At 39.7% G+C, this 25,906-nt stretch overlaps 1 protein-coding gene across 10 annotated transcripts in view; it reads left to right on the top strand.

Annotated features, from left to right (window-relative positions):
* Window positions 1–25,906, top strand: part of LOC130929666 (receptor-type tyrosine-protein phosphatase S-like) — a 311,121-nt gene that overhangs the window by 62,931 nt on the left and 222,284 nt on the right. For 6 of the 10 annotated variants that reach the window (XM_057857027.1, XM_057857026.1, XM_057857024.1 and 3 more), the window contains exons 2-4: window positions 6,252–6,453; window positions 17,823–17,971; window positions 25,320–25,461. In XM_057857027.1, the coding sequence (XP_057713010.1) occupies window positions 6,321–6,453; window positions 17,823–17,971; window positions 25,320–25,461 (424 nt within the window). In that variant the 5' untranslated portion in view covers window positions 6,252–6,320. The remainder of the gene's footprint in view (window positions 1–6,251; window positions 6,454–17,822; window positions 17,972–25,319; window positions 25,462–25,906) is intronic. The other 4 variants (XM_057857028.1, XM_057857025.1, XM_057857032.1 and 1 more) reach the window with 1 other exon arrangement.

The raw sequence follows: 25,906 nt of genomic DNA, 5'->3' as shown, positions 1-25,906 counted from the left end.
CCGATTGCTTTTTTTTTTGCTCCCGATTCAATTCCAATCATTCCCAATAATTTTCCCCGATCATATACATTTTGGCAATGCATTAAGAAAAAAATGAATAAAACTCGGACGAATATATACATTCAACATACAGTACATAAGTACTGTATTTGTTTATTATGACAATAAATCCTCAAGATGGCATTTACATTATTAACATTCTGTCTGTGAGAGTGATCCACGCGTAGAAAGACTTGTAATTCTTAAAGGATAAATGTGACTTTATATATTGTGACTAAATATAGCCATCTAGTGTATTTGTTGAGCTTTCAATAAATGATACTGTAGCCATGCCCAAAAGCATGATGGGAAGTGCAACCATGACTGTGCGTAGTGCTACCAATTGATATATCTTCTCTGCGTTGGGAAATAACCTAGTGTGTTAAGAAAAAGATCAATTACTACCTTGCTTCCCCACATTGCTTCCCACGATATTTCTAATCGTAGGGAGAGGGATTGTAAGGCTTTAACCAATTTAAAAAAGTCTCCAAAGGCTGCCAAAATTCACTCTACTCATTTTACGCTGCCTTTTAGCTCTCTATATAGGTAAAATGGCGCCATTACAGATTGAACGCGACAATACGTGAATGGGTCATGCAGCGCATGCATTATTTGCGTTAAATATTTTAACGTGATACATTTTTGAAAAAATTAATTAGCGCCGTTATCGGGATAAATTTGATAACCCTACCTTAAGCCTAAACTAAAGACTCTGGATGAGTGTAACATATTATGTCTGTAACATTAAATACAATTAGAAAATGATTTAATAAAAAAAAAAAAAAAAAAATTAAAAAAAGGCATGTCCGATTTTTTTTTGCCGATTCCGATACTTTGAAAATGAAGTGATCGGACCCGACTCTTCACCCGACATCTCAAGTCAAGACTAAGGTGAACGCGCGGAGTTTGGCCTTCTGGCCTAATTGCCGGGTCCCGCCGTCCCGGGTTGTTGGAGCAGCACCAGCGCGGGTCCGGCGGTCCGGCGGTTCGGCTAGCACAATTCCGGCGGTCTGGCTACAGTGAAGTGCTGCAACAATTAATCGATTAACTAGAGTATTCGATTAGAAAAAAAGATTCGAATTAAATTTGGCTACTTCGAGTATTTGTTTAATTAAAGTGCCGTTGTTATGGTTTGTTTTTGAAAGTGTTTGCATTTAGTTTTATTGATTTGGGTGGATACACTACCCTCTACTCTGCCTCACTTTACATAGCCAAATCCAGCTGCTCCCTGTCAAGACCAACATAAGCTCGGTTTTTGTTTGAGCTAATGTTTAATGCATTCATAATGTAGTTTAAAGGTATATTTAGCCAATTCTTTGTGAATATATGTCTGAACAATTTGTTAAGAACATTGTAAAAAAAAAAAAAAAAAAAAAAAACTAAGTATTTTACAGCATATAAGCTAGCAGACTTTTGCTATGTAAGTTAGCCAATTGTTCTTTTGTTGTACATACTGTAGGTAGATCCTCATTATTATTTTATTTAATGCCGTTTGAGGCCCAGCTCAGGTATTTTAGTTTTTTCATGTTTATCCGATTACTCGATTATTCGAACTAACTAGTTCATTGATTAATCGACTACTAAAATAATTGATAGCTGCAGCCCTACTACAGTATAAGGTCAGATTCCTGCCTTTTAATTTTTCTAACAACTGTTCATATCTGAACTAAAAATCTCAAATTCCTTTAAAAAAATACAGTATGGTGAAATGTCAAATAATACTAAACCTAAAGGTAAATAAGGCAAGAAGGACTGAGGCAGCTGATCTTCCACACTCCCTAACTTCCCAGTATATGCATTCATTTTCTACTATTTATTTTCTTCTGGGTCACAGGTGAGCTGGAGTCTTTCCAAACTGTCTTCGAGTGAAAGGCAGATTACTCTAACTAGTCGATCATAGGTCACATATCGACAAACAACCTTTCACACTCACGTTTAAGCCTAAGGGCAATTTAGACATTTCAACAAAACTAACACGGCTGTTTTTATATTGCGCAAACAATTAAATAATCCACTAAAAAGCCACAAAAAGCACAAGGAGCACATGCAAACTCCCCACAGGAAGATCTAAACTGACATTCCCAACACATAAATTTGTGATGCAGATGTTCTGGCCGCATGTTTTCGCCACATGCTTCACCAAGCAGTCACCACACAGTCTGTGTTTTTCAAAGTGCTCATCCTGTTTTCTTCTGCTTTGTTGTGTGAAGAATGGTATTAATAATGAAAATGTTGAAACACAAAATGACAAAAATAACACTTAAAAATTGAAGTAGGGACCAGGAAGGGCAATTCAAACGATTCTATTGTTGAAATATTCTTTTCATTTAGTTCAAAAGGGAATAATTTTGGATTTTTTTTTCACTTTCTCTACATTCCCACTTTTCTCATAATTACATAGCAGCTACCAATTAAAATGGCACAAACTGAAAATTCCCATTGAAAAAGAATAAACGTTCAAATTTATTTATACAGCACAATTCACCACAAGGCAATTCAAAGTGCTTTACATCACATGAAGATCATAAAAGTCACATTAAAATCAATAGGATGTAAAAACAAAGACAGTCGAAATAGGAAATAAAATTATACATAAAAATCACATTTAATCATGAATAGAATAAAAAATAAATAAATTAAAAAAAAAAATGCACAAGAGGAATAGAAAGCAAATAGATTGAAATATATAGACAGTTATGGATATGCAGTGCTAAACAAAAGCGTTTTTAGCCCTGATTTAAAGGAGCTAACAGTTTGAGCATACTTCAGACCTTCAGGTAACTTGTTCCATAGGCGAGGAGCATAATAACTAAACGCTGCCTCACCCTGCTTGGTTCTTGTTCTTGGAACATACAGGAGACCAGTTCCAGACGACCTTAAGGGTCTAGATGTTTAATAGGAATCTAACAAATTAAGCATGTATTTTGGTCCAAGGCCATTAAGTGTTTTGTAGACAAGCAGTAGTATTTTATAATCTATCCTTTGACTCACTGGAAGCCAGTGTAACGATTTCAAAACTGGTGTAATGTGGTCCAGTTTCCTTGTATTTGCGATGACTCTGGCTGCAGCATTCTGTACTAGCTTCACCTTCCTGACTGATTTTTTTTTTGTTTTTTTTATCAAGACCTGTATATACAATGGGGCACAGGTGTCAAACCAATTCCAGAAAGGGCCAAGTGGGTGCCGGATTTTGTTCCAACCAATACAATGCAGAGAGTTTAACCAATGAACTTCCTGCTGAAACAAGCAGCACCTGTCAAAGTTTAACTGATTAAACATGTAAAAGATCTAATTGGTGAAAAGCTGTCCTCTTCATTGGTTGGAAAGCAAACCTGCACCCACTTGGCCCTTTCTGGAATCGGTTTGACACCTGTGCAGTGGGGCAAATAAGTATTTAGTCAACCACTAATTGTGCGAGTTCTCCCACTTGAAAATATTAGAGAGGCCTGTAACTGCCAACGTGGGTAAAACTCAACCATGAGAGACCGAATGTGGAAAAAAAACCCCAACAGAAAATCACATTGTTTGATTTTTAAAGAATTTATTTGCAAATCATGGTGGAAAATAAATATTTGGTCAATACCAAAAGTTCATCTCAATATATTGTTATGTAGCCTTTGTTGGCAATAATGGAGGCCAACGTTTTCTGTAACTCTTCACAAGCTTTTCAAACACTGTTGCTGGTATTTTGGCCCATTCCTCCATGCAGATCTCCTCTAGAGCAGTGATGTTTTGAGGCTGTTGTTGGGCAACACGGACTTTCAACTCCCTCCACAGATTTTCTATGGGGTTGAGATCGGGAGACTGGCTAGGCCACTCCAGGACCTTGAAATGCTTCTTACGAAGCCACTCCTTTGTTGCCCTGGCTGTGTGTTTGGGATCATTGTCAAGCTGAAAGGCCCAGCCACGTCTCATCTTCAATACCCTTGCTGATGGAAGGAGATTTTCACTCAAAATCTCTCAATACATGGCCCCATTCATTCTTTCCTTTACACAGATCAGTCGTCCTGGTCCCTTTGCAGAAAAACAGCCCCAAAGCATGATGTTTCCACCCCCATGCTTCACAGTGGGTATGGTGTTCTTCGGATGCAATTCAGTATTCTTTCTCCTCCAAACACGAGAACCTGTGTTTCTACCAAAAAGTTCTATTTAGGTTTCATTTGACCATAGCACATTCTCCCGGTCCTCTTCTGGATCATCCAAATGCTCTCTAGCAAACCGCAGACGAGCCTGAACGTGTACTGGCTTCAGCAGGGGGACACGTCTGGGAGTGCAGGATTTGAGTCCCTGGCGGCGCTGATAGTATCCTTTGTTACTGTAGTCCCAGCTCTCTGTAGGTCATTCACTAGGTCCCCCATGTGGTTCCGGGATTTTTGCTCACCGTTCTAGATATCATTTTGACGCCACGGGGTGAGAGCTTGCATGGAGCCCCAGATCGAGGGAGATTATCAGTGGTCTTCTATGTCTTTCATTTCCATTTCTTCCATTTTCTAATAATTGCTCCCACAGTTGATTTCTTTACACCAAGCGTTTTACCTATTGCAGATTCAGTCATCCCAGCCTGGTGCAGGTCTACAGTTTTGTCTCTGCTGTCCTTCGACAGCTCTTTGGTCTTGGCCATAGTGGAGTTTGGAGTGTGACTGACTGAGATTGTGGACAGGTGCCTTTTATACCGATAATGAGTTAAAACAGGTGCCATTGATACAGGTAACAAATGGAGCCTCGTTAGACCTCGTTAGAAGAAGTTAGACCTCTTTGACAGCCAGAAACCTTGTTTTTAGGTGACCAAATTCTTATTTTCCAATGTAATTTGGAAATAAATTCTTTAAAAATCAAACAGTGTGATTCGACACACACACACACATTCTGTCTCTCATGGTTGAGGTTCATAATTACAGGCCTCGCTAATCTTTTCAAGTAGGGGAACTTGCACAATTGGTGGTCGACTAAATACTTATTTGCCCCAGTGTAATAATTACCTTGAATCCTCAACCAAATCCCTCTTGAGACACTCCTGCCTGCTTGTATGCAGTAAAACCTTCGTCCTGTTTCCACCGAAATCCGGCATTAGAACGCAGCGTGTGTTTGAGTTTATCACAGTGAAAGCCAACTCAATGTTCTGCCTCTTTCGGCCCCCTACGGGAAGTTGTGGGAACTGTCTTGTCAACTCAGGGTGGAGTCAATGCTCAGCGCATCTGGGACTCAGAACTAGTGCGTATGCGTAATACTTGAAGGGGCTTAATAAGCAAAGGCAGTCTGAACGGGCATGACAAAAAATCCGAATTGTGCATTAAGACCTGCGGTATGAACCTAGCCTTAGAGGCAGGGCGGGGTCGCACCCCCAGTACCCTATTATTTTTGACTCACAATCTAAGTGTTGATTCCTGGCTTCCTTCTGAAGTGTGTCATTGTGTCAGGTTAACAAAGGCTTCTTTCTCCTCCACCTGGGTCCTGACATGAAGGAGCTGAGAAGGAGTTAAGAGTTATTGCCAGCAGGACAGTAAGCCTCTGCCTTGCAAGAACACAGAGCTGAATTATGTGAAACCGTGCGTGCGTGCGTTTTTACGAGGAAAGGGATAAATCTGCGGTCTTTGATATTATATGCTGCAGTTTTTTTTTTTAATATTATATGCTGCAATTGCATTTTTGCCGCATTCTGACCCCTCGATTCTACGCTCTCAAGTTCTATTATTAATTTACTCCTTTATGTTCTGCCATAACAGTGAAATCGAATTACTTGAATCACAGCTAAAGATAATTTAAAATTATTATGACTTTTGAGGAGAGTAAAGCAACTTAAAAATGTATCACTGCAGCTTATTTCACGCTTCGCTAGGAGAGAGGCTCATTAATGCTGAAGCCGTGTGGCAAAATAACAATTTCAGCCTGTTTCTTGTCTTAGTTGCTGCACAGTGGTTCCATTGTTCTGGTATTAGTTGAGTCAGGGCTGGCCCACATGAGCCCTTAATCCCAGTTAGAAGTGCTCTAGCTAAATCAAAAGACTTAATCCTGCATTAGCATGAATTTGCCTTTAATTTTTCTTTCTTCATGAGGAGGTTTTTCCCCCTACCTCGCTTTGAATTTTCGGATGAGTCCCCTCTTCCCCTTGCTACGCGCTGACATTTCAGCGATGAATCAGAGATGCGGCGACTACGTTTTCCTCCAGTTTGGCTGACCTTCATGTATTTGTGTGTGTGTTTGTGTGTGTGCAGAGTGCCTACCCCTGCTGAGTGAAGCCCCAAACGCAATTCAGTCCAATCCAAGCGGCCTACAGTGGGACCATGCATCTGTCCAGCACGTTAACCCAGTCCAGGAGGCTGATCCCTGGGTTCCGCCTCAGGACCTCCCCCCTGTGTCTCCTTCTGCATCTCATCATCCTGCTAATTAAAGTGAACAATCTTTCTGCAGGACCAGGTATGTCGACTGTATCTTAGATTTCTTGCCATCTAAGCACACATCCCCTTTTTTCATGACATACTGTGGTATGAAAAAGTATCTGAACCTTTTGGAATTTCTCACATTTCTTCATAAAATCACCATCAAATGTGAGCGGATATTTGTCAAAATCACACAGATGAAAAAACAGTGTCTGCTTTAACTAAAACCACCCAAACATTTATAGGTTTTCATATTTTAATGAGGATAGTATTCAAACAATGACAGAAGGGGGGAAAATAAGTAAGTGAACTGTCACATTTAATATTTTGTGCCCCCCCAACTCCCCTTTGGCAGCAATAACGTCAACCAGACGCTTCCTGTAGCTGCAGATCAGTCGGACACATTGATCTGGACTAGGGCTGCAGCTATCGAATATTTTAGTAATTGAGTAATCGACAGAAAATTCTATCGATTAATCGAGTAATCGGATAAAACATTATTATTTTTAGGTAAAGAGCTATTATAAATATACATGAGAAAACAAGATATTTCATCTAATATTGAACCATTTTCAGTCAATCATTGTTTTTATTTTCGATGTACATTGTTAAAAACAGCCAACAATTGCATCTCAGTACTCTCGGATCATAGAAGCACTGCCTCGCATCGAACTCCTCGAGATGAGTCCGATAGCTGGCTGGAACCAGGGCCGGCCCAGCCTATACACAGACTATGCAGCTGCTTAGGGCCCCTGACCACTAGGGGGCCCCCCAATCTGGCAATTGTTTAATTTATATTCTATTTTGTTTACTACAGTTTACTTTATTTGACTTTTGTGAGTTTTGATGCTTGATTACAAGCTTAGAAAAATAAAATTTCTTCCTTAACTTCTTTCTTTCCTCTTTTAGAAAAAGGTTTGACGCTATCTACTGTAAGTACTGACAATCATTTGGGGTGAGAAGTTTGAAGTATGCAGTGCAACAAAATCTGATTAATATACAAAATATGGACGTATGGGTTGGATTGCATGTATGGGTTTCACAGTACACTGTGACGAAATGGTGGGCCAAAAATATGGGCCCCTTTACATTATTTTGCTTAGGGCCCCCAAATGGCCTGGGCCGGCCCTGTTTGGCTGTTTTTAACACTGTACATCCAAAATAAAAACATTGATTGACTGAAAATGGTTCAATATTAGATGAAATATCTTGTCTTCTCATGTATATTTATAATTGCTCTTTACCCCCCCCCAAAAAATGTTATATCCGATTACTCGATTAATCGATAGAATTTTCAGTCGATTACTCGATTAATAAAATATTCGATAGCTGCAGCCCTAGTCCTGATCGATGTGCCAGACTGATCTGCAGCTACAGGAAGCGTCTGATTGACGTTATTGCTGCCAAAGGGGAGTTGGGGGCCCCCTAGTGGTCAGGGGCCCTAAGCAGCTGCAAAGTCTGCGTATAGGCTGGGCCGGCCCTGCCACTGAGCCACGCCATCCCCCAATTGATGCCAATGTACATGGATTCCATTGACGCAAATGTAAGTCGATGCCATTGACGGCCGTGGACGTCCAAATTTCCCATTTATTTTCAAAGGCAAAAAAAAAAAAAAAGTCCTCAAATCAACAGGAAATGACCAGATATCTATGGGACATGTCCTACAAATCTTCCCAAGTGACCTGATATGACCAGGCCACGCCCCCAAATGTCCACAAATGACCTGATATGACCAGGCCATGCCCTCAAAATGTCCCCAAATTACCTGATATGACTAGGCCACGCCCCCAAATGTCCCCAAATGACCTGATATGACCAGGCCACGCCCCCAAATGTCCCCAAATCAACAGGAAGTGACCTGATATTGTCCCTGAAATGTCGCCAAACCAACCTGAGCGGGGCTAAGATCTGTATCCCCACACAGCAATGACCCAGAGTAATTTCTCCAAAAATTGCAGTTTCTAGTTGTATTGTGATATGCTTTATTAATGATATAGCTCATATAACAAATCCCAAGCATCTTAGTTTGGAGACATCTAATGGTCAAAAAGCGTAACTGCTATGCTTAGCTGTGACTAACCCTTGTACAAAGGTAGAAGGCTTCTACATTCACTTTGAAGGCAACTTGCATATTGGCCCAAAACCGATCATAAAAAAACCAATGTCGATATTATCTGATATAACTTTTAAAAGCTTTTAATCACAACTCTACTGGTGACCTTGAGATGAATGTAAAAAAATGTCAAATATGATATTTTTTCAAAAGTAAAATTAATTTCAAGTACCAGGGAAAATGAATTCAAACGTAACCAATTTCCAAAACTTTTGCACATCACTCTGCTAGTTATTATGATTCACAGTCCATATATTTTGTCTAAAACCTTCCTAAATTCTTGTGAGAACAGGGTGTCCTACATTATTTGGTTACCATAGCAACAAAAGTTCTATGATAGCTGGAAGTATTTCTCTGGAAATAGGCAGAATGTCTGGAGAGATTGCATGTTGACATTGAAATAGTCTGTCAATCAGATTTGAACATTTCTTGATGCCTCGCCGTCTTGTTAACTACTCCGATGACATTCTACCCATATGCATCCCAGATCTTATCGCTCTCTCTTCTTCTCGTGAGTGGCAGCTGCTGTATCATCAGGTGTGAATGCAATATACCATGGTGTGAATGTATGGACGTATATGTGGGATTTGGCATGTCTATACTTTTGTTTTCATGTCTCGGTCTGGTGTGATTTTACATGTGTAGGGGGGGAGGTGAGTGTGTGTGAGTGAGAGGGGAGAGCGAAAGCTGCTCTTGTGAGTGCATTGGAACTGGACTGTTGCTTGTTAATGTGTTTTGATAAGCCGGGAGGTCCCATCAGCATGTTTCTCATCATCTTTTTGATGACAAAATTTGCTCTGATTTCCTGCCTCAGTGATCTACACACACACAAACACGTACACACGAGCTGCACATTGTCGCCAAACAAATAATGCAAATTTCATTTCTCTGTAAGGTATTGTTTTAGTGCTGTCGTTCATTTTTATTGCTAATTTGAGATAATGATAGTTTCGCTTTCCGATGTGTTATATCGAGTATTCAGTGTGGATTTACATTTCCATAGCAACCTGTCAGTGGTTCAACATATGTAGAAGCATCTCATTAGAGACAAAGTATTTTCTCAGTCACTTGAATCATTTTTTAATGGAGCAAAAAAACATTTAAATGATGAATTAGTAATTTATTAACAACAAAATGAAGCACTGTAATTTATAGTGGTAAAAAGTAGGGTTGTTCCGATCATGTTTTTTTGCTCCCGATCCGATCCAGATCGTTTTAGTTTGAGTATCTGCCGATCCCGATATTTCCCGATCCGATTGCTTTTTTTTTTTTGCTTCCGATTCAATTCCAATCAATCCCGATAATTTTTCCCGATCATAGACATTTTGGCAACGCATTAAGAAAAAAATGAATAAAACTCGGATGAATATATACATTCAATATACAGTACATAAGTACTGTATTTGTTTATGACAATAAATCCTCAAGATGGCATTTACATTATTAACATTCTTTCTGTGAGAGGGATCCACGGATAGAAAGACTTGTATATTGTGACTAAATATTGCCATCTAGTGTATTTGTTGAGCTTTTAGTAAATGATACTGTAGCCATTTAACTGTTCTGCCCAAATGCATGATGGGAAGTGCAACCATGACTGTGCGTAGTGGTACCAATTGATATAGCTTCTCTGCGTTGACTTGAAGGACTGCATGAATGCGGTTCGGCAAGGATTCATACAATTTATTGATGAAGTCATCAGGAACATCAAAGAAAGCAGTCTTGCATGCCTCCCAGAGTTCATCAACATTCTTGGGTTTCGTCTTCCATGCTTCCTCTTTCATCCTGTTCATGTCTGGTGACTGGGCTGGCCAGTCCTGGAGGATCTTGATCTTCTTTCCCTTGAGGAACTTTGAGGTAGAGATTGAAGTATGTGATGGAGCACCATTCTGCTGCAGAATTTGTCCCTTTTTATGGTTAGGAATGTAAGAAGCAGCTAAGATTTGTTGATATTTCAGACTATTTATCTCTCAGGGTGCAGACAATTAAAAAAACGCGTGGCATTTGCCAAGGCCCACAGCCTGTCAAAAGGGTGGACACTGAAAAAGTGGCAAAAGGTGGATTTTTCAGATGAATCTTCCATTGAATTACACCACAGTCGCCACAAATATTGCAGGAGACCTACTGGAGCCCGCATGGATCTGAGATTCACTCAGAAAACTGAAGTTTGGTGGTGGCAAAATCATGGTCTGGGGTTACATTATGTACCGGGGTGTGCGAGAGATCTGCAGGGTGGAAGGCAACATAGTCTGAAATAACAACAAATCTTAGCTGCTTCTTACATCCCTAACCATAAAAAGGGACAAATTCTGCAGCAGGATGGTGCTCTATGGCATACTTCAATCTCTACCTCAAAGTTCCTCAAGGCAAAGAAGATCAAGATCCTTCAGGACTGGCCAGCCCAGTCACCAGACATGAACATCATTGAGCATGTCTGGGGTAGGATGAAAGAGGAAGCATGGAAGACAAAACCCAAGAATGTTGATGAACTCTGGGAGGCATGCAAGACTGCTTTCGTTGATGTTCCTGATGACTTCATCATTAAATTGTATGAATCCTTGCCAAACCGCATTGATGCAGTGCTTCAAGCCCATAGAAGTCATAGAAAATATTAAATTTGGATCTCACAGCACCACTACTTTGTCATGTAACAATTTTTTGTATTTAAAGTAAATTTTTTGTTCAATTTTCACACTACTTTCTGTAGGCGACAAAACTTGTCTTGCCAAAATCTGACCTTAATTTCTTCATTAAATGATAAATCTTTTTTCAGTGAAACAAATATATTTTTGTACATTCAACATCATTTGGGAGGGTCTTAGCTTTCATGTGAGCCATTTTTGAAACCAATTGAATACTTAGCTGGTCGTGCAGCCCGAACCGTTGCACCGATCGGCACCGTTCAAGTATCGACATGTCCGGAATTTTCGTGTGACTGTGGCTTTTTGTCAAACGGCCCCGAAAAATTTTCCGTTTTCACGTAAACACAGATATTCCGATTCTAGAAAATTTTTTCAAAACGCTGCTTGTCCTTCAATTTTTTACCAAATCACATAATTTGGACATCAAAAATCCCATAAGGGGCATAAAGATTGTATACAGAATTTGGAAAAAATTTACGGCTCCCCGGGAATTTACCAAAAACTTTCCCATTCATTTTTAATGGGAAATGTCTCATTCGCTTTCAATGGGATTTCCAATAGAATCTACATTGCATTGTTGCCATTGACGGCCATGTATGTCAAATCTATTCATGCTAATGGACTTGAATTCTATCAACGCCTATGTAACTCAATGCCATTGACGGCCATGGACATCCAAAAATTTTCCCATTCATTTTCAATTGGAAAAACAAAAAAATTCCCCAAATCAACAGGAAATGACCAGATATCAATAGGACGTGTCCCCCAAACTTCCCCGATTCCATTGACGCTTATGGAGGGTGCTGCCATTGACGGCCATGGACGTCGAAATTTCCCATTCATTTCTAATGGCATTTACTTTGTTTAATGCCATTGACGGGCATGTTTGTCCATTCTTTGATAGCCCTGGGCGGGGCTAAGATCTGTATCTCCACACAGCAAAGACCAGAAGTAATTTCTCCAGAAATTGCAGTTTCTAGTTAAAAATAAGTTTATTAGCAATTGTTTCTACAAAATGGATAAGCGTCGCGACAAGACGTTTGTCAGGGACTGTCGGACAATTTTGAAATTTGGCAAAATTTGGTGTCTCAGAGCAGAACTTCAAGTCACCTGAGTGTTTTCCGCCATATGCTTTAAAACCTGTACCTGTTCTTTAAAAAATAAGCAAAAAATACATATAAAAATTAGGGCTGTCAAACGATTAAAATTTTTAATTGAGTTAATTACAGCTTAAAAATGAATTAATCGTAATTAATCGCAAATAATTGCAATTCAAACCATCTATAAAATATGCCATATTTTTCTGTAAATTATTGTTGGAATAGAAAGATGAGACACAAGATGGATATATACATTCAACATACGGTCCATAAGTACTGTATTTGTTTATTATAACAATAAATCAACAAGATGGCATTAACATTATTAACATTCTGTTAAAGCGATCCATGGATAGAAAGACTTGTAGTTCTTAAAAGATAAATATTAGTACAAGTTATAGAAATTTTATATTAAAACCCCTCTTAATGTTTTCCTTTTCATAAAATTTGTAAAAATTTCAATCAAAAAATAAACTAGTAGCCCGCCATTGTTGATGTCAATAATTACTTACACAATGCTCATGGGTGCTGAAGCCTATAAAATCATTCGCACCCAAGCGCCAGCAGAGGGCGGCAAAATTCCATAAAACACAATTAACATGCAGGCATTTCACTGTACGGTCATTTAAATCTGTCTGAGAGGGGCACTTGCGTTAATTGCGTCAAATATTTTCACGTGATTAATTAAAAAAACTAATTACCGCCAGTTAACGCGATAATTTTGACAGCCCTAATAAAAATGTAACAAGACAGAGTCTATTCTATAGTACAGAAAAATAAGCCTTTTATTTCATAAATGCATCTTACTTCACACGGACACAAATGGCAGCGATTAAGTGCAACGACGCTTATACAGCCGTATCTGAATCGTAATTTGTCAAACACACAAGCAGGAAAGAACGCATTAGTAAAACGACTTTAAAGCCTTGTCAGACCACAGCTTGTTGCATTGAAAGCCCTTGACATCAGTCATGTATCTCTATAAACGGCAAATGCAATTTGCAACACCAGCTCTAGCCGGCCTATATGTACATACGTCTTTGAAATCGAATGCATTTCATTTGCATTTACAACTTTAAAGACACGATTGCACTCTGACCTGCGGCGCGCATCGGTCCAATGTGAATTGCTTTGCTCTACCTGCAACCGAGCCCGGCCTCAATCAGTCACTTAGACAATTACAAGGTTTAAAAAGGTGTTTTATTAAAGTAGGCAAGTGGCAGAAGATTAGCCGACCCGGCTTCTCTTGTGAAAACAAGTGAAAGCTTCTATTAAGAGAAAGAGCCGCTCGTTAGTCCCCTATTTTCCAGGCAGCTTTTCGCAACCATCCAGTCATAACAAGTTTTTGTTCAGTGCAAATCCACCCAAAGTCAATGCCTTGCAGGGCTTTTCCCTGGCTTTAAGAAGAGGCTTAAGTGGTAACATTGCCAGCAGGGTCGGTTTTGCAAGAGGATTGGTGTTGAAGCGCATTTAAGAGAGTACTGTACTGAAAACATTCTGGACAGTACATAAAGCCAGCGAAACCATGTTGGAGCTCAACAAGGCATATGAAATTCAATCGTAATCCTGTCACAGGGACAAGGCAGTTTGACATGACATTTTTTTTGGGATACTTTCACAGGTTCGAATGCTACCAATGTCCCCGAGCTTCCATTTGAGTTTAGTAGGCCAGATATACGGTTCTTTCAAATGATGGCCGTGAATTTGTTTTGATTGACTGCACCGTGCCAACTCTAGCTTGATGTATCATTCTGTTGAGGATTGTGGTATTAAATGAAACCATTTCATTTCTGACATTCAGGATTTGTTTTATTTGTGTCGTTACAGCGCTTTGCACCTCTGATTTAATTTAAGTGACTCGCTTGGCAATTTGCGGTGGATTTAAAAAGTCATAAAACACCCTAGGGTAAATATTTTTCTTTGACAATACCAGGAAATCAGTATTCATGTGTCCTAAATGCAGGTGCTATGATCTGATTTTCTGGCCACAAGTACTAGGTTTGGCGCCAAAACAACATTGCGTCTCACCAGAGCTCAGAAAAAGACTGGTGGGAGTATCATGCTTTGGGCTTGTGTTTCCGGCAGCTGGATTGGGGCTTAGGAATGTTTCTGAATAGTTCCGAAGGCGTGAGAAATTCAATCAGTTCACTAGAGTTTTTCGATTACATATTTTTTTGAGTTTGAGTCACCTGATTTTGATCTGCTGAAACAGAGTACCGATCCGATACTTCAGTTATTTATTCCTTTCTTTAGTAATTGATTAAAGAACATACAGTCCCTGACAAAAGTATTGTTGCTTATCCATTTTGTAGAAACAATTGCTAATAACCTGACTTTAAATTATTAAATAGACCCTACTCACATGACGTCACAACCACGCCTCCGCGCCATATTGTCCGTCATCTCGTCGGGTTTAAGCATTACCGCTACGTAAATTCCTCCTATTATGCCGTGTTTTTCTGCTCGTTAACATTAATAATCAAATTGGTGAAGGCGTATGTGGCGGTTGGTTGCAATAACAGAGAAGATAGACGGAGAGAATTGAAGTTCTACATTATTCCGAGAGACCCGGAGAGGAGAGCGAGATGGACTGCTGCAATTCGACGAGAAAACTTGGCACCAAACGATCACTACAGATTATGTAGTAGTCATTTTATATCTGGTAAGATGCATTTAATATATATTTAGAGGGTTTTGGGCTGACAACCACAATTAAGATCATTGCGAGGCTAATCGCCGACAACATACAGTTTCAAATTCAAGATGCTTATTTCTTCCAACATCATTATTTTTTGAATAATATTTAGCTGGTACCAAGTGAAAGAAGTTAAACAGGTGTGTCCAAACCTTTTGCAAAGGGGGCCAGATTTGGTGTGGTAAAAATGCGGGGGGCTACCTTGGCTGATTTACAGTGCCTTGCAAAAGCATTCGGCCCCCTTGAACCTTGCAACCTTTCGCCACATTTCAGGCTTCAAACATAAAGATATAACATTTTAATTTTTTGTCAAGAATCAACAAGTGGGACACAATCGTGAAGTGGAACAAAATTTATTGGATAATTTCAACTTTTTTAACAAATAAAAAACTGAAAAGTGGGGCAGGCAATATTATTCGGCCCCCTTGCGTTAATACTTTGTAGCGCCACCTTTTGCTCCAATTACAGCTGCAAGTTGCTAGGGGTATGTTTCTATCAGTTTTGCACATCGAGAGACTGACATTCTTGCCCATTCTTCCTTGCAAAACAGCTCGAGCTCAGTGAGGTTGGATGGAGAGTGTTTGTGAACAGCAGTCTTCAGCTCTTTCCACAGATTCTCGATTGGATTCAGGTCTGGATTTTGACTTGGCCATTCTAACACCTGGATACGTTTATTTTTGAACGATTCCATTGTAGATTTGGCTTTATGTTTTGGATCATTGTCCTGTTGGAAGATAAATCTCCGTCCCAGTCTCAGGTCTTGTGCAGATACCAACAGGTTTTCTTCCAGAATATTCCTGTATTTGGCTGCATCCATCTTCCCGTCAATTTTAACCATCTTCCCTGTCCCTGCTGAAGAAAAGCAGGCCCAAACCATGATGCTGCCACCACCATGTTTGACAGTGGGGGTGGTGTGTTCAGGGTGATGAGCTGTGTTGCTTTTACGCCAAACATATCGTTTTGCATTGTGGCCAAAAAGTTCAATTTTGGTTTCATCTGACCAGAGCACCTTCTTCCACATGTTCGGTGTGTCTCCCAGGTGGCTTGTGGCAAACAAAAAGGACGGCCGGTTCTTGGTAGAGTTGCAGTGGTCTGATGCTCCTTCCATTTCAATATGATGGCTTGCACAGTGCTCCTTGAGATGTTTAAAGCTTGGGAAATCTTTTTGTATCCTAATCCGGCTTTAAACTTCTCCACAACAGTATCTCGGACCTGCCTGGTGTGTTCCTTGGTTTTCATAATGCTCTCTGCACTTTAAACAGAACCCTGAGACTATCACAGAGCAGGTGCATTTATACGGAGACTTGATTACACACAGGTGGATTCTATTTCTCATCATCGGTCATTTAGGACAACATTGGATCATTCAGAGATCCTCACTGAACTTCTGGAGTGAGTTTGCTGCACTGAAAGTAAAGGGGCCGAATAATATTGCACGCCCCACTTTTCAGTTTTTTATTTGTTAAAAAAGTTTAAATTATCCAATAAATGTTGTTCCACTTCACGATTGTGTCCCACTTGTTGTTGATTCTTGACAAAAAAATTAAATTTCATATCTTTGTTTGAAGCCTGAAATGTGGCGAAAGGTTGCAAGATTCAAGGGGGCCGAATACTTTTGCAAGGCACTGTATGTTGAATGATCACAATGGGAGTATGTCATATTCTCAATGTGAAACAGTAAAACTGTTCAGACCAACCGGACACTTAGACTTTCAATCTCTGTGTCTCTATGTCCTATCCCGAGCAAAAACTGTACATGCAGGTAATGCTGTTATATCGTCCCTACCAATGTTGAGACCAAGCCTATACGTTCTTGGTCATGTATCCATAACAGCGTACATTTCATCACTTATTTTTTGACATTTTGCAGCTTCCCTTGCTGTCTTAGAGCAATCACCATTGGTTTCTAGGAACTGTAATGAAACTGCGCGCCTGTTTCTGCTTGTGTGATGTGAAACCGTGCGAACAGACTTTTCGAATCCGCAAGTGTTCATTTTTTTCTTTCGAGCAGTAGTGAGTCAACACATCAAGACCTTAGCCGCCCAGACTTTGGGCAAGTGGGAGGAGGGATTCAGGTTGCCATGGTAAGGGTCATCCTGCCTTCACCCTGATGGATCGCAGCGATTCTGTAGCTGACGAGGAGTTAAGCCGGCCACCATAGCAACAGGCCGCAGACAGATAGCGAGGGGTGGGCGCGTGTTGGCTGTTTGATTGATCTGAATCACTCGCCAGGAAAAATGCGGGTTCAGTAATATTGGCTCGTTGGCCGACTTCGAAAATTGCTGTTTTTGCGAAGAGGGCAATTGCAGCACTCTTGCGCTCCAACACAAGGCGTAATTGTCACCATCGTTCTCCTCAATTTCCCCCCTCTGGGTAAAACAAATTAACAGTAATGTTGAAAGACTGACTGAAATGGTGAAGATCTTCAGAGTTTGCAAGTACAAATGCCCCACGGTGGTGCTTCTCCTGACAAATGGACCCATCGGTTATTAATACACACCAATTAGATGCTTATATATGGTGCTCTTAATGCTTGCATAGGAATCCAGAGTGTCTTTTTGCTGCAGTTCAGGGCTCCACTGGCCTGAGAGAAGCAGAGTGTGAGAGAGTGAGTTGGACACAGAAAGCTGTTCCTCTGAAGCACAAGCCCATCTTTTATTTATGACCCACAGGAAGTCCTTCACAGCGTCCTCTAGTCTAGATGATACCCAGGAATTTAACACAACACAGGGGAGCTCAAAGTAAAATGTGACCTGTGAAAATTTGGGGATGGTCAGCAGGGTTTTTGTCGTGTCGTCAGTTTTTCAATCAAACTTACACATGGCTTTTGTTTGTTTTTCTGCTTTCTTCTCTTAGCTGCTCCAAAGTTCACCAAGACTCCCACAGACCAGATTGGTGTATCAGGGGGCGTGGCATCATTTGTGTGCCAAGCTAGCGGAAATCCCAAGCCGGTCGTCTACTGGAACAAGAAGGGCAAGAAAGTCAACTCTCAGCGTATCGAGGTGGTTGTCACAGTGCGCAATGTCAAAATCTTTCCTATGCTGCATGGCATGCACAGCTCTTACAAATAATTTATATTTTAGAGTCAAGTTTCTGTCATTGTGTCCTGGAGCGCATGTTTTCCCAGGAGAAGCATTAAGCTAACAGAACCAGATTGCAATGCTTAGTGCAGTGTAGAATTTAGTTTCAATGTTTCTTCTATTACGCAAACATTAAGTGTTAAAAATAAAACATTGTGTGGTACACAGTTCACATTGAACTCATTTGGTGCTTTTACATGGGTCCAAAAATCCTATTTGTAACTTCTTCTCTTATGCTGCCTTCATGTGATGTCGTAATTATGGTAAATAACACTTGTCGAGTGGAAAGTTGCATGCCTCGCAAATCGTATTTTCCCCTGAAAAACTGGGATTTTATTATGAGATAGGACGACCGTTTACTTTTCAAAATGGCGGAGAGCGAACAATAAGTTGTGAATGGTAAGAAACTAGAAGATGTATCGTCAATTTGCACATCAAAACCAAGTGTACACCTTTATAAATTTATGGTTGCTAAAACGTTCAGTTATAAACAAAAACTTACCATTTTGATGCAATCTCTTTCACACTAACACTGTTTGGTCCGTTTTATACGGACCAGGGTTCTTTTTCTCAGATAGTCCGCTTCGTTTTGTATACAGTGGGGAAAACAAGTATTTAGTCAACAACTAATTGTTCTCCCACTTGAAAATATTAGAGAGGCCTGTAATTGGCAACATGGGTAAACCTCAACCATGAGAGACAGAATGTGGAAAAAAACTCAGAAAATCACATTGTTTGATTTTTAAAGAATTTATTTGCAAATCATGGCGGAAAATAAGTATTTGGTCAATGCCAAAAGTTCATCTCAATACTTTGTTATGTACCCTTTGTTGGCAGTAACGGAGGCCAAACGTTTTCTGTAACTCTTCACAAGCTTTTCACACACTGTTGCTGGTATTTTGGCCCATTCCTCCATGCAGATCTCCTCTTGGTCTAATGTGAAAGCACCCTTATTGTAGTTGATGAATAAATAGGTCTAAAACTGTTTTGCCCAAGCAACAAACCAAAATGAAATCCGTGCTATGTTTTTTGTTTTCTTTTTTTGCCACGACAACAAAAGCACATGAACAGGACGTATGTGTAACTAACAATTAGCAAGTGTTAAGGGATCATATTTCCCAGAGCATGTGAAAGGGAACCTCGGACTTAAAGACATGTAGGCTCTAAAAGCCACAATCGTTCTGTTTTGCTAAAATATCTTATTAGACATCTATATTATTCAGTACATGTTTTGACCTTCGGAGGGCGCCATGTTTTAAGTGTGCAATGGACCCTCGGGGTGATGACGTAGATTGTCACTGTCACACGATGAATACTACCGCGTTACTAAAATTCCCTCTACACAGCGAGACGTCCAACACATGCTCTCATCGGTTAAAAGCAAAACAAGCTAAAAGCGCACGGTAGTACTTTGGGTGTCAAATATGCCCGTGTAGCACATTTTGGCAGAACAGCCCCCCCCCCCCCCCACTCTTGTCTTGTTTCATCCCGTCTTTCCTTTTCATTTTGCTTTTGCTGCTCGTTTTGTGAAATACCAACAGTGCTTCTCATTAATGTTCCTCTCGGGTTCAAATTGGAAGGGTTGAACAGATGACTTGTTTACGTCGCTAGAGTCATACTCTGGAAGCCCGGCTGCGTAACCATGTGACATCACTGCCCTGTGACATCAACAACAATGGCGACCTACTAGTTAAACTAATTTTACAAATTGTATAAAAACGAAAACATCGCTAGGGGTTTCAGTATCAAAATATTTTAACTCATAGTAACGTTTATCTTTTAAGAACTACAAGTCTTTCGATCCGCGGATCCGTTTAAGGCAGCATTACACATTACAGGTAGTGGCAGAGAGTAATGTAATGCGCATATCAATAAGAAAAATACAATCGGATTCAACTGCGGCCATGCAAATGCGGATTGAACGTGAATCTCTTTACTTAAACTTCATGCGTACAGATCAAATCCTATTCACCATTCAATCGGATTGAGGAAAACTACCCATGTAAATGTACCCATCGGTGGTGCTGGGTGTCCAATCCATTTTGACCGGGAGAAGTTGGCAGCCAATGATCGCCAATGGGTTAATCACTGGAAACTGCTATTTAAAATCATGATTCTGTTGTATACCTATATGGGGTGGGGGCTACTTAAAATAGTTTTATTTCATTCATTTTCATTTTTCAATCAGATGGGGCTTTGCAAGGTTGACCGACCATCACCATTTAAATATCAAAATGACTGGAATTTTCGCACGACGCACGCAATTTTTTGAATGACTCCCCAAAATTTTCAGTTCGCCCTTCAACATGGGTTTTTTGGGGGGAAAAAAATGTATGTAGTCCTACAATTTTTGACCAAATTGCATAATTTACATATAAAAAAATTCCAGGAGGATAAGGGGCATAAAAGTTGTATCCAGAATTTGCCAAAAACTTTCCCATTTATTTTTAATGGGATGCAATTGACACCCATGTAAATCCAAATTTCCCATTCACTTTCAATGGCAGGAAAACATTTGAAAACACCCTTGTGATTTTTTTAACCATTTACCATTACATCCCATTGACAATAAAATGGCGCCGAATTAAGTCGATGCCATTGACAACTATGCACGTCCGTGCCATTGACAGCCATGTACGTCCAAATTTCCCATTCATTTACAATGGCAGAAAAACCCATGTGGTTGGGATTTTTGACCAAAATCTTACCATTACAGCACATTGACATTCAACTTGCGCCCAAGTAAGTCGATGCTATTGACAGCCATACAACAGGATATGTCCCCGAAATGTCCCTAAAGCAACAGGAAATGACTTGATATCAACAGGACGTGTACCCAAAATGTTCCCAAATCAACAGGCAGAGACCTGATAGATTTGTATCTAACGCAGCAACGCCTCATCGCAATTTCTGTAGAAATTGCAGTTTCTTGTTAATTGTATGTTTTTCATATAAAATACTGCATGTTCAGCATTTATGCTTAAATATCCCAGATACAAATCCTCATCAGTATATGAGATATATATCATGAAAATACTACTCATTCAATCACAAAATTAACATTTAATTGGTGCCATTAAAATCATTATGTGCTAAAAGTTTTACTATTCACTTAAAGGCAATATACAGCATTATGTTCTTTGGCAGTCGAGGCTGAGCTGTTGGGAAGTGGGGTTAAATGAAGCAATCGTTTGCTTGCTCCGAGGGCTGAACAGATGCAAAAGATCACGGGCCAGTTTTTTTTTTTTTTTTTCCCTGGGTGGGGGGCTTCATGCACCAGTGAGCTGTATGCAAATGAAGCTGTATCCGGTTTTTTTTCTTATGCATGCATGCATGCCTGTAAAATAATTTACTGTAATACAATACACGGTGCAACATTACATTCCTAACAGTGAGTCCAGAATGGTAAGTGTAAATTGCTGGGGTGTCTTGCCAAGACACCAGTTTCCTGCAGGTATGTGTCTTAATGAGGGATCAAGTATAATAATAATTAGGGGTGCACGATATCCATTTTTTGAAACCGATACCGATATCAAAAACTTCCCGCTCCTCAAGGCCGATACCGATACGATAACCGATAATATATATATAATTTTTCAATGTATATTCACCTGAGTTTTTGAACACCTGTAGGTCAAAAATACTAGTGGTTGATTCAGCTTAGATTTGCCTTTGACCGAACCAGAATTTTCATGATGACATGCAAATTATTACAATAAAAAAAAAACAAAGACAGTAACAAAACTTTGCATACTGGAAAAACAGGAGTGGAAACAATTGCACAAATCCCAATTCGACATAGTGCCAAAATATTATTAATAGGGCCGATAATATATTATGTTATCAGATTTATTGGGATGACGTCATAATTCCTATTATCGGACCGATAATTGTCATGCACCTCTAATAATAATGAACTGAATGATTTTCACATTCCTACTAACTTACATACAGTACAGTGTATCCTTGGAAAGTTCTGCTATTAAACAGCAGCTAATTCAACGAAAACGCAAGTCTTCCAAAACATTGAGAAAACAGTCAATAATGGTTGAAAGTTTGGAGAAGTAATACCTTAGGCCAAATTTTGATTTCCAAAAAAGAGGACACTCGGCCCGGCCTCGAGATACTTGAATTTTACTCAAAGATCCCTCAAAGATGCCTATATCCCCCACTTTTTTTACTCAACTGGTTACTCAACAGGCTTTATTCTTCCTAAAAAATTAATCAAACAATTAAAAAAAAAAAAAAAAAAAAGTGTGTATATATATATATATATATATATATATATATATATATATATATATATGTGTGTATATGTATATATATATGTGTATATATGTATATATATGTATATATATGTATATATATATATAATACAGACCCATGGAAATGTAGTCCAGTCAATACACACACACACAGTAGGCTATGTGCCAACTCAACATTTAAAAAAAAAATTATTATCACGACAATTGTCGTTGACAAATTGTTATTCCCACTCAATTTTTATTCTCATTCAATGTTCTAGATTGTACGCAAACAATAACCGAAATAAACTGACAAGCTATTTAACCAGTATGTTTCCAAACGCAGCAGTTCAAAACTACATTGCCCATAATGCCTAGCGCGTCTGAGCTCACTGATTGCTACCCTATTAGCTAGTACGGGAGCCGAGGCAAAATCAGACTTTGCTTTAAAAGTTTACAATCATCGGCAGCGCAACAATGCAACACCAAACGGGATTTTACAGATCACCCCAGTACAAATCTCCGACAGAAGTCAACAGTTGCCATTGTATACTTATTTATCTTAAAAAACTCATAAGGAACACAGCTATTTAGAATATAATACCAGCATTCAGCGAAATAAACTAACGCAGAACAAGTACAGTGCCTTGCAAAAGTATTCGGCCCCCTTGAACCTTGCAACCTTTCGCCACATTTCAGGCTTCAAACATAAAGATATAAAATTTTAATTTTTTGTCAAGAATCAACAACAAGTGGGACACAATCGTGAAGTGGAACAAAATTTATTGGATAATTTAAACTTTTTTAACAAATAAAAAACTGAAAAGTGGGGCGGGCAATATTATTCGGCCCCCTTGCGTTAATACTTTGTAGCGCCACCTTTTGCTCCGATTACAGCTGCAAGTCGCTTGGGGTATGTTTCTATCGGTTTTGCACATCGAGAGACTGACATTCTTGCCCATTCTTCCTTGCAAAACAGCTCGAGCTCAGTGAGGTTGGATGGAGAGTGTTTGTGAACAGCAGTCTTCAGCTCTTTCCACAGATTCTCGATTGGATTCAGGTCTGGACTTTGACTTGGCCATTCTAACACCTGGATAGGTTTATTTTTGAACCATTCCATTGTAGATTTGGCTTTATGTTTTGGATCATTGTCCTGTTGGAAGATAAATCTCCGTCCCAGTCTCAGGTCTTGTGCAGATACCAACAGGCTTTCTTCCAGAATGTTCCTGTATTTGGCTGCATCCATCTTCCCGTCAATTTTAACCATCTTCCCTGTCCCTGCTGAAGAAAAGCAGGCCCAAACCATGATGCTGCCACCACCATGTATGACAGTGGGGATGGTGTGTTCAGGGTGATGAGCTGTGTTGCTTTTACGCCAAACATATCGTTTTGCATTGTGGCCAAAAAGTTCAATTTTGGTTTCATCTGACCAGAGCACCTTCTTCCACATGTTTGGTGTGTCTCCCAGGTGGCTTGTGGCAAACTTTAAACGAGACTTTTTATGGATATCTTTGAAAAATGGCTTTCTTCTTGCCACTCTTCCATAAAGGCCAGATTTGTGCAGTGTACGACTGATTGTTGTCCTATGGACAGACTCTCCCACCTCAGCTGCAGATCTCTGCAGTTCATCCACAGTGATCATGGGCCTCTTGGCTGCATCTCTGATCAGTTTTGTCCTTGTTTGAGAAGAAAGTTTGGAAGGACGGCCGGGTCTTGGTAGATTTGCAGTGGTCTGATGCTCCTTCCATTTCAATATGATGGCTTGCACAGTGCTCCTTGAGATGTTTAAAGCTTGGGAAATCTTTTTGTATCCAAATCCGGCTTTAAACTTCCCCGCAACAGTATCTCGGACCTGCCTGGTGTGTTCCTTGGTTTTCATAATGCTCTCTGCACTTTAAACAGAACCCTGAGACTATCACAGAGCAGGTGCATTTATACGGAGACTTGATTACACACAGGTGGATTCTATTTATCATCATCGGTCATTTAGGACAACATTGGATCATTCAGAGGTCCTCACTGAACTTCTGGAGTGAGTTTGCTGCACTGAAAGTAAAGGGCCGAATAATATTGCACGCCCCACTTTTCAGTTTTTTATTTGTTAAACAAGTTTAAATTATCCAATAAATGTTGTTCCACTTCACGATTGTGTCCCACTTGTTGTTGATTCTTGACAAAAAAATTAAATTTAATATCTTTATGTTAGAAGCCTGAAATGTGGCGAAAGGTTGCAAGATTCAAGGGGGCCGAATACTTTTGCAAGGCACTGTATAACCCTATATACAACAGAGGACACGTGATTGACTTTAACAGGAGATAAACTTACAGAAAGGTGTATGGAGCCACGTCTTTTAGAATTCCTTATTGAACTCCTTACTGTAGTCTGATCTCCTGCCAAACCGTCAGTAGATGGTGGTAATTCCCCATGAAACAAAGGGTAAACTGCAAACAAAAAAGATCTACTCCTTCTCCCGCCCCTACCAGTAAGAGCCACGTCAATGTAGGCAGGCGCTGCCCCCTAGCGGCCGGATGGTTTCTCTTCAAATTGGTCCCGTGAAAAATCATAAAAACCGGACATTTTCACGAATTTATGAAACCCGGCCGGACGTAATAAGAGGACTTGTCCGGGCAAAAGAGGATGTTTGGTCACTCTATAATACCTTGCAACTGAAGGGCAACACTAATTTAACCATGGATTTTTTGCAGAAGGAGTTACAATAGAGTCGCAATCGCATTACAAAGGGCATGCTAGCAAATGTTAGCTAGTCTCAAGACTGCTTTTCAGTTTGTATTTTGTTTTTTTTTCTTTAAATCACATTAAAATGTTTTGGGTTTAACTTACTAGCACGATTAGCTACCCACATTTTTTAAAAACTAATCTTGGTAAGTTCATCTCCCAATTCCCAAGGGCAATATAGCCCAACACCCTCATGTTCAAACTCCAAGGAGCCACTCAAACATCTTTTAATTGGATGTGAATCTCTGTTTCCACTCCGATAAGACTAATGTCATTTTCCATTGGCATTCAGACCATCGAGTTTGACGACGGTGCGGGCGCCGTGCTGAGGATTCAACCTCTCAGAGCTCCTCGAGATGAAAACATCTACGAGTGCGTGGCACGTAACAGCGAGGGAGAGCTGTCAGTCACTGCGAAGCTGGCTATCATCAGAGGTGAGAAAAGCACCGGAAGTATTTGTACTTTTGGCTTTTGCGCCCTACATTTTCAAATTGATATACAATATGTACTTTTTACTCCATACTTGATTAGAACTGACTAATCCCTATGTTTTTCAGACTATAAATGGCACCTGATTAGAATGTGTCATGGTAGATAGTGAAAGAGGGAAATTGATATTAAAAATACATATAATATTAAAGGCAATAGATGCTCAACCCATTTTGACTGGGAAGGGCTGAAAGTGATCGAGCCCCTCCCTGCATGGAGGTAGATTTTGTGTCTTTATTGTATATAAAAAAAAAAATTGCATGAATCAAAATATATATTTTCAGTCACAAAAAAAACATTAAAAAAAAAAAAAAACATTTTCAATAAAAGAAAATAGGTTTTTGAATGAAAAAAAAAATTTGAGACTCAAAAAACGAGCAGTGGTGGCAT

Source organism: Corythoichthys intestinalis, chromosome 14 (genome assembly GCF_030265065.1).
Source record: "Corythoichthys intestinalis isolate RoL2023-P3 chromosome 14, ASM3026506v1, whole genome shotgun sequence".
NCBI classification, from domain to species: Eukaryota; Metazoa; Chordata; class Actinopteri; order Syngnathiformes; family Syngnathidae; genus Corythoichthys; species Corythoichthys intestinalis.
The sequence above is the reverse complement of the archived record's forward strand: the minus strand, read 5'-3'. Positions and strand labels throughout refer to the sequence as shown.